Source organism: Echinops telfairi, unplaced genomic scaffold, assembly GCF_000313985.2.
Source record: "Echinops telfairi isolate 266 unplaced genomic scaffold, ASM31398v2 ScPeMD7_5;HRSCAF=22, whole genome shotgun sequence".
Classification (NCBI taxonomy): domain Eukaryota; kingdom Metazoa; phylum Chordata; class Mammalia; order Afrosoricida; family Tenrecidae; genus Echinops; species Echinops telfairi.
Window position 1 is genome coordinate 15,732,653 of NW_022103901.1, and position 8,977 is coordinate 15,741,629.

Below are 8,977 nucleotides of genomic sequence, written 5' to 3' on the forward strand. Positions count from 1 at the left end.
TCCACCTCTCCCGTGGCTTTGGTTGTTTGCACTGAGGTCTTGACCGCTCGTGCCGTGTTCTGGGCGCTGTGCTTAGAACCAGGGACAGAGAGCAAGCCGTAAGATGAACGGAACCCGCGAGTCCTCTGCTTGGGGGGGTGGGGACACAAGTCAGCAGAGGAGCTACGATGTTGATCTGGTTACGGTGACGGCCCTTGAGCCGAAAACTGAACGGTCAGCAGTTGGAAACCGCCAGACCCTCGGCGGGAGAAAGAAGAGGCTCTCTTCTCCCCTAGAAAGTGACGGCCGTTATGCTGGGTCCTATGGGGGCTTGATGAGTCGGAATGCACTGCTCGGTGGCTGTGAGTTTGGGGAGGGTGGGGTGTAAATGGGACGACGGTGCTGCACTTGGGGTAAAGGAGGAATTCCCAAGCTTTCTCTGAAGGGCCAGATAGTACCTCTTCCCAAGTCACTTAGTGGGGCCGACAGACTGTCACAAGTACTCAGCTCAGAGTAGTTCAAAACAGCCACAGACAGGTATGTAACAAGCCCATCAATTGTGGCTGCATCTGAATGAAGCTTTCTTCGTAGACACCGACAGTTTCATTCCATGGAATCTTCACATCATGAACTCTCTTTTGACTTTTTTTTCCCCTCCAACAATTAAAAAGTATAAAGACCACCTTAGTTGGCAGACCCTTCGAAAGCAGGAAGCAGGCCAGGGTCCTGTAGAATGACCAAAGAGCCCTCCTTCCAAGAAGTAACGTTTCTAACGTTGTCATCTAACCTGGGGCCTAAATTCTAAGACGACACAGCCATGTGTGGATGTGAGCAAGAGTTTCCCAGGAGGAGGAGTAAGGTGGGAACCAGCGCCGGCCCGGGACCAAGAGTTTCCCAGGAGGAGGAGTAAGGTGGGAACCAGCAGGGCAGGCACGGGTGAAGTGGGGTAGTGTGCCTTCAAACCCAGCCCCCATGTACCTGTCAAGAAAATGAAGTCTGATGAAGAAGCGTAAGCCGCTATACACTCTTCAGACTCCCCCCGCCCCTCTCCTTTGAGTGACGGTAACAAACCGCTACGGGGACTTCACGAGCCGTCCATGCGTTGAGATCCATAGTTGGTAGAAGCCCCTGAAGCAGGGGTGCATGTGGCCCGCCCCCCCCTGCAGGATCTTCGTGTCACCCTCGCCACGCCTCCCGGTGCCACTGACCCGGCCAACGGCTCACGGCCAGCCTGCAGGGTGTTGTGGGAGTAGAAAGCTGCCGGCTCGTCCTGAGGAGCCGCCGGGGGTTTCCAACCACTGACCCGGTGGCCCAATGTGTAACCCACTACCCACAACACCCTCTGGGCTCCGCTGGAACATGCATTGACTGTTTGTTTACAGGTTGCGAGAGAGGCGGTGGGTCAGCTCAGGTGAGCAGGCAGGGTCCACTGGGCTGTGTAGGTATGGCAGGAAGTCTGTCTTTCCTTCCAGCCTCATTCCCCTGCTGGTGCCCTCCCCGGGACCTTCAACTTGATTCCTGGCGGAGGAGCCACATAGGGCAGAGGCCATGGGAGGACCCAGCACTCGCACAGCCAGAGGGGCTGTGTGTGAGGCCCCAAAGCCAGTGCAGGGTTCCACGCAGCTCTCCCACCCTAGAGAGGCCCGCAGTGTGTGGCGGGAGGCGGCCAGCAGTTACCTGGGCCCGAGGTGGTCTGGGAGACGTCTTGAGGACCCTTGGAGCAGAGAGCCTGAAAGTGGACGCACAGCATGGGTAGCCCTTGTTTGTTACAGAAGGACAGGGCTTTCGTGCAGAGCGGACAACGGGTCAGTTTCTGCGTTGACAAAGGAGCTTGGGATGGTAGAGTACGGTTTTTCACGGGAGACCAGCAGGGGAGGTTGAGGGCCAATGAAAAAGCCCGCCATGGCCTCCAAGACGGGGGAGCATCAGGAGGGCTGCGACCCGGCTGACCTTTCTGGTCGTCCTGCGGTTTAAGCGGGTCATGGGTGGCAGGGTGGGGCAAGAAGAGGTGAGGCTGTTTAGCAGGGGGGGTTGCCATCAGGGCGAGCTGCCCTTGGTGGGACCAGTGACCAAGGGAGGGGAGGAGGGGGACTGGAAAGGGCCGAGGTCTCAAGGAGTCGCAGACCTGAGTACGAGGTCTGGCCCCCCGCTGTCCTCTGAGCCTCACTGGAACCTGTCTGCAAAGTGGCGGTGGGTCACAGGCCCTGCCCCTCCTCCGCAGCGAGTGAGTCTCCTGGAGGAGCGGGTGACCAGGAAAGGGCTGGTCCAGAGTAGAGCTGGAAAAGCGGGCTGTCACGGCTGGGGGCTTCCCCGGACTACACGGGAGGAGGGGGCCACATGAGTCAGATTCCCCTGGCTCCCTGTTGAGCTGGGGCCCCGCTGCTGGGTAGCCCCAGCAGCCCCGGACTCCCAGCCCTCAGTCAGCCAGCCCCTCCCTTCACAGACTCGGATGCCACTGCATCTTCTGATAACAGCGAGACCGAGGGAACCCCCAAGTTGTCAGACACGCCAGCCCCCAAAAGGTGAGAAGAAGCCAAATTTTCTCTGGGGGGCAGGGGGCAGGACACCTGGCTACCTAGCTGCTGCTGACACCCCTACCCCCCACCCCCATCCTTTCTCCAGGAAGAGAAGCCCTCCGCTGGGGAGTGCCCCCTCCCCCTCCAGCCTCTCCTTGCCTCCTTCAACAGGGTTTCCCCTGCAGGCCTCTGGGGCCCCCTCCCCTTACCTGAGCTCGGTGAGTTGGGGTGCAGGGTGGGACTTGGTGAACTAAGGTTCCTGGGAGCAAGGCGGGTGACATTTGGGCAGAGGGACAAGCTTTGGGTTGATGCCAGCCCCGCTCTGGGAATGTGTGTCCGGACTCGGCCAGCAGGCTCCTCGGAGGCCGTGAGCCGGGCCTGCCCACTTCCTGTCTCTGGTATACGAATGGGGGACAACCGAAGACAGTGTCCTGCCATCCCCTCCTTTCTCTCAGGAGCCAGAGGGGCCGAACTCATCAGCATCTCTTTTGTTTTTCCATCCTCCCTCTGCATTTCTGCCCTCCACCCCACCCCATCCCCATCCACTCCATTTCCCATGCCCATCTCCCGCCCCCGCCATGGCAGCTGGCTTCCCCTCCCTACCCCCCATTCCCTTCTGACTACCTGGCCCTGCAGCTGCCCGAGCCCAGCCCCCTGAGGCCCAAGCGGGAGAAACGGCCCCGCCTGCCCCGGAAACTCAAGGTACCCTGATTTGGGGAGGTCAGGGAGGGACTAGAGCCGCAGGTTGTCAGCCATCCAAGGGAGGCATCCCGGGGCTGGGGGCCTGGACAACTCTGAAAGACTGAGTGGCTGGGAGCCCAGCCCAGGGCGGAAGCAGCCTCGAGCCCTGTGAGGGTGGGCTCCTGGGAGCAGCTGGCACATAGGCCGCAGTGTGACCTACAGCAGGTGTCGTTTCCTCACCTGGGGAGGTTCTGCGGAGCCCGGCAGCCCCAGGCTGGGCCAGGAGTTGGTTCCAGAAGCTCAGGTAGTGGTAAAGAGCCACGTGACCCACCAGCCCTGTGCGCCGCCCACATCTGTGAAGCCAGGCCAGGCCATCAGCTCTGAGTGGCAGGTGCACTGCGCACTGGGGAGCAGAGCACATGGAAGTCTCTGGTCCCGGGGCCAAAGTCAGGCAAGAGAAGCCGGTAGCCAGTGACTGCGCAGCAGTGGAGAAAAAGCGGGCTTCAGGAAAGAGGGTAGGCAGCCCCCAGGGTGGGTGGGGGCTGGCGTTTGGGACTGAGTGGCCTGGAATATTATTTAAATAGAACTGAGAAGCAGCAGGGGCGGGAAGTGGTTCTGAGAAACGTGTTTTGAGTCAGAGAGTCCAGGCTTTGCAAAGGCCCTGAGGAAGGTGCCTGATGAGGAAGGAGGCAGGATTTTTTTTTTTTTGGCGGGGGGTGGGGGTGGGGGTGGGGTGGGGGTACGTTATGGGAGAGCTGGTCAGATGAGCCACCAAGGGGCAGTCCTGTGGGGGCCCTACAGGCCCTGCAAAGCCCTTGGCTTGTATGCAGAATGAAGTGGGAGCCAGATCCCCGCCCAGGTACTGAGGCTGCAGGGAAGCAGCAGGCAGCTCCGGGAGCTGAGGGATGGGAGGCTGAGCACAGCCTGTGGGTGTCGTAAAGACTGAGATGAAGGTCCCTGGGAGGCCCTTGGGTGCTGGGAGAAGAGCGGGATGCGAGGGGTGGTGTATAAGAAAGATGAGGAGTCTGGCTCCGGACACCTTGTGATGCTTTCTGGAAAGGCCAGCAAGCTGGGATGCAGGGGGCTCTGTGTCCCCAGAGTCCTCAGCTGGATGCAGTGGTGGGTTGAGCCCTGAGCCCCGGAGCCAGGACAAAAGCCACCTAAACCCCCACCCCTGGCAGGCCCAGCCCGCATGCAGGTTGGAAGGGGATCCGGATCGGCTGGCTGGTGGGGACTCGGGCTCGTGTGAGGGCCGGATGCACATGCGGATTCTGCCATTTGAATCCCAGCTCCTGTGGCCCTTGTGGTTTTAACCTTTTGGCCAAAGCTTTGCCCTGCTTCGGAGGGGACTTGCCTGGGTGGCGAAGTCTGCAGGGTGCAGGGGTGAGACAACGGGCCTGTGAGGTTTGCTGGTTGGTGCAGGGTTCTGGGGACAAGGAGCGTCAGCGAGCAAGGTTGAGGGGCCCACACCGACTGCGGTGTGTAAGAGGGGAAGGGAGACGTCGGGGAAGACCTCAGAGAAGGAGCATGTAGGGTGTAGGGTCAATGGAACTGGTCATTCCAGGCTGAGGGGACAGGGGACGTGAAGAAGACAGGGACATGGCAAAAAACGTAGGAGCTGGAGTGTAAGGAGCAAAGGCCCTTGGGAAGGAAGGCAGGAAGGCCGGGTCAGGTTACAGAAGACCTGACACGACCAGCGTAGGAGCACTCTGGTAGAAAGCTCTGAGTGGAGGTGTGCGGAGTGACGCGGTGGGAGGTAGCAGGACTGCACGGAGGAGGGAAACAGTGTGGGGACCAAGCAGGTTGGCTCTGAGCCAGGCCTTAGACGAACCTGAACCTGAATCCCCCTTCCTCCACTCAAGTCACATGGTACCCTGGGGGTTATCTTCCCCGCTCTGAGCCTCTTGTGTGTCTGCCCTAGGGAGTCACTGGGAGGGTGCACTGGGCTAAAGGGTAGAAAACTCAGCCCTGGTCCTGGTTCCTCACTAGCTACCGTCACCCCAGCTCACAAGGAAGCTGCCAAGCCCGTCCAGGCAGTGGGCTGGGGACGGACAGGTGGTAGGCAGAGGGAGGGACTGTCCTCACAGCTGTGTGTCTGTCCCCCGGGGCCCAGAGGACCCGGTACTGGGACTGGGTACACAGGACTTGTCCGCGCCCGGGCCCCCGGCAGGCTCTAGAGCACTGAGCCACAGTGCAGGGCCAAGGCCCTTGCCATCCCCGCCCCTGCGCCCCCCCTACGCCCGGTGAGGTGAGGGCAGCAGAGGGCCCTTACTGGACACCGTCGGGAGGGCCCAGCAGCCCTGCGCTGGAACGCCTCCTTTCCAGGTCTCTGCACCCTTCCAGGTGGGCCACCGGGGCAGAGTTCACTGATAAGCCACCCCCGGCCCCCTAAGGAACCTGAGCACCAAGAAGCCTTCCCATAGGTGGGGGAGGGAGGCCCCTTCCCAGCCTCAGGCCCCCAGCAAGACTGCCGGGCAGCCGAGGACACTCCCCGGGGAGGGGGTGCCATGCCCAGGTTTGTGTTCTAGAGAGCGCCCTCTGGAGGCAGTGTGGAGGAGCTGCAGCTGGGAGAGGCGGCAGGCAGGGAGTCCAGTTAGGAGGCTGGTAACCTAGCCCAGGTGAGCGCAGAGGAGGTAGATGCCTCAGGAGGAGGGGAGGGGGCCTGGGCAGCCTGCGGTGCCCTCCATGATCCAGGAGGTAGCCAGGGCCCAGAGGCAGCCGGCCAGTGGACTGAGGGTCCTGGCGAGCAGCTGGTCAGCTGGCCTTCCAGGCTCCTACTGGCCCAAGGGCCTCGCTGGGGAACGCCAGGCCAGCCCTTCGCACCCTGCCCCCCATCCACACTTCCATCAGCACCCCTCACCCCCTAGGCACTTGCTGGTTCAGGCCTCGGGAGGGGCTGAGGGGGGAGCAGGCCCCAAGCCCTGCAGCAGTCAGCTGGGTTGTGTCCATTGCCCCTGGCCCCAGAGCCCCGCTGACAACTACCCCCCTGTGTTTTTCCCCCTGCTGCAGATGGCGGTGGGACCCCCTGACTGCCCTGTGGGAGGGCCACTGACCTTTCCAGGGCGAGGCGCTGGGGCTGGGGTAGGGGCAGCCCTGGCCCCACTGCCCCCTCCCAAGATGCCCCCCCCCACGATCCTGAGCACCGTCCCTCGGCAGATGTTCAGCGACGCAGGCAGCGGCGACGACGCCCTGGACGGGGACGACGACCTGGTCATCGACATCCCAGAGTGACCTTCCTCAGAGACGTTTATTGACACTGGTTACCATGCTGCGGCCGCTGACAGGTCAGAAGAGGCGTGAGCATGCGTGGAAGCCCCCCGGAAGGTAGGCCCTCCACAGGGAGGGCAGGGCCCCTGGCCGAGAGGCCCGGCTCTACCGGGGGGCAATGACTTCTGTCAGCGAGTGGCCGGGGAACACCTGCCCCTCTTGGGCAGGCAGAGGCCCGGCAGCAGCCCCCACCGGGGCAGCTCCGGGTCTTCACCGAGACGATTAAAGGAGTGGTTTATCTGGGCCTTTGTCCTCCTTTCCTGGCTCGGAAGCCGCCTCCTCCAAACTGCCCCCTTTTTCCCCCTGATCAGACCCCCTCTCTTTGGGGAGGGGGACAGGCAGCCTGGGACGGCAGGAGGGAGGAGCAGGCAGCAGGCATTAGGGCAGGACTCCCCCTGCCAGGGTGCAAGGAGGGGGTTTGCATATTTGCCAGTCAGCAAGTCAGGCAGGGGAAGTTTGCATATATGAAGACAGCTCTCCATGGCCCCTCGGAGAGGACAGGCCCACAGGACACGGAGACTCTCACAAAGTAAGACAGGAAGTGCAGGGTGGGGACACCCCACCCCGTGTAAACGTGCAACACACTCGTGCGAAGGTCGGGGGCTGGACGCAGCTCCCCGGGGGGCTATGCTGGGCGGCCCGGCCAGTCCTGGGAGCGGCAGCTCAGGCCGAGGGCAAGGCCCCAGCAGCAGCAGGCAGCTCGCTCGTCAAGGTGTGCCAGCGCTCCAGGACTGCGTCCGGCTGCTGCAGACAGTCGCCCCAGTGCTTCCGGGCCTCCCCGCGGGCACCTGGCCCCAGGGACACGCCACCTGGGGAGCGGGCAGAGTCAGGGCCCAGCTTCCTGCCAGCATGCCCTCCATCCGCACCTCCCAGTGGGCTGTGCCACTCACCGATGAAATCGTTGGATTTCCCAATGTCGTAGTCCCACACGGTGACCTCCAGAGTCTTGGTGGCCAGAGCGGGGAGGTCCATGTCGTAGAAGAACTCCTGGGGGCGGGGACGCCAGCCTTCCATCAGGACTGGCCCTCCCCAAGGGCCGCCCGCCCGCCCCCACCCGTTTACCTCATTAAACTCGGGGTTGAGGGTTTTCTTCTTCACACACGTTTTATGCTTGGATTTCTTATCCACATCCGGCCTCAGGTACCTGGGGGAGGGACTGTTGTAGGTGCCCAGGCTCCAGAGCGGAGGACAGGGGCAGGCTTCCCAGGGCCGGGCCCAGCTCACGTCTTGACATAGGGGTCTGAGTAGCCGTTGACATCCATGGCAGCCAGGTGGGCACAGCGCACAATGCCCACCAACAGCCCCCGGCGCTTGGAGACATAGCTGAGGCTCAGCAGGATTCGGCCTCTCTCCTCCAGCAGCCCAGGGCCCTGCTCCAGTTGCTCCAGCTATGGGGGTAGGGCCGGTCAATGGGGAGGGGGTGGTGGGACAGGGCGTGGAGGGGACACAGACCTCCCCAGCCCCACCCCTCCCATGTGGCCTCACCTCCTTCAAGTAGCAGGAGATGCCCCTCAGTGCAGCCGACATGGACGAGGGCGAGGCCAGCTGAGGACAAAGGATGCTGGCTACTGGGCCTGCTGCCACCCCCGCCCCGCCCCGCCCGTGCCCCAACAGCGCCCCCTCCCACAGACCGGGGCCTGGCGCTCCAGGCAGATGTTGAAGTGCTTCTTCTGGGCGGGTTTGAGGCGCCGCAGCGGCACGCGGATCTCCCCGATGAACTCGTTGTGGCTCAGCTTGTCCTCGTCGCAGACGGAGATCCTGGTGGGGAACATGGGTGTCAGGGCCCCGTGTCACCCCGAGCTCCACACTCCGGCAGGAGGAAGGTCCTTCAACTGAACCCGAGGACTCAAGACTGGCCCCAGCTCTGCCCTAAAAGACTTCCCACCTCGGCTGTAAAACAGGCCTTACCAAGGGCTGCAAGCCAACCACCAGGCCTGGGGACCCTGCTTCCCTCCCTGCGGGCCAGTCCAGGCATCCCTCAGGGTTGTCGGGACCAAGGCAGGGGGCAGCATCTGACAGGTGCACTTGGATAGGCGGGGGCAGAGTTGGGATAGAAGAGCTAGGTGGGCCTGGTCCTCTCCGTGCTACAGGGAGCCCGCCTGAGAGACCCCTGGAGTCCCCTGTGCTTCCTTCTACTGGGGCCCGTCTGTCAGTGCTGTGCAGCCAAGCCACTCCCTCAAGTTGATTCAAACTCATGTTTCGGGGGGACTGTAAATAAATCTCGATGAGAAGAGGTAGCCTCATCTTGCTCCTGAGGAGCAGCTAGGGGTGGGGCTCGAACCACCCCACCTCACCCACTCATAACATCGGGGGCGGGGGGTTCCCCAATCACAGTTGTACCACTTACTGGATGCCGTGGGCAGGACCCTTGACTGCCCTACTCCCGCATTGAAAAGTGAAATGAAACCCGGCCTAGGCACCAGGGGACCCTCAGCCTGCCCGCCTCTCCCTTCGGGTTCATGATGCAGTGGACCTCCACACCTCACTCCCACCGACACCCCCTCTGACAGCCTAGCTCTGCCCCTCCACGGCCC

General features: G+C 62.4%; 2 protein-coding genes across 2 annotated transcripts in view; one reads left to right on the forward strand and one right to left on the reverse strand.

Moving 5' to 3' along the window:
- The window catches only part of INO80E (INO80 complex subunit E), a 7,376-nt gene extending 689 nt beyond the window's left edge, over nucleotides 1-6,687 (forward strand). Inside the window, exons 2-5 of the mRNA XM_004706033.2 lie at nucleotides 2,370-2,501; nucleotides 2,602-2,713; nucleotides 3,081-3,197; nucleotides 6,186-6,687. Coding sequence (XP_004706090.1) covers nucleotides 2,370-2,501; nucleotides 2,602-2,713; nucleotides 3,081-3,197; nucleotides 6,186-6,407 — 583 coding nt within the window. The 3' untranslated portion in view covers nucleotides 6,408-6,687. The remainder of the gene's footprint in view (nucleotides 1-2,369; nucleotides 2,502-2,601; nucleotides 2,714-3,080; nucleotides 3,198-6,185) is intronic.
- Nucleotides 6,688-7,091: 404 nt separating this feature from the next.
- The window catches only part of DOC2A (double C2 domain alpha), a 4,000-nt gene continuing 2,114 nt past the window's right edge, over nucleotides 7,092-8,977 (reverse strand). The window contains exons 2-7 of the mRNA XM_045284891.1: nucleotides 8,075-8,201; nucleotides 7,929-7,988; nucleotides 7,668-7,831; nucleotides 7,506-7,587; nucleotides 7,334-7,430; nucleotides 7,092-7,252 (exon numbers count right to left, since the gene is read on the reverse strand). Of these exons, the coding sequence (XP_045140826.1) occupies nucleotides 7,107-7,252; nucleotides 7,334-7,430; nucleotides 7,506-7,587; nucleotides 7,668-7,831; nucleotides 7,929-7,988; nucleotides 8,075-8,201 (676 nt within the window). The 3' untranslated portion in view covers nucleotides 7,092-7,106. The remainder of the gene's footprint in view (nucleotides 7,253-7,333; nucleotides 7,431-7,505; nucleotides 7,588-7,667; nucleotides 7,832-7,928; nucleotides 7,989-8,074; nucleotides 8,202-8,977) is intronic.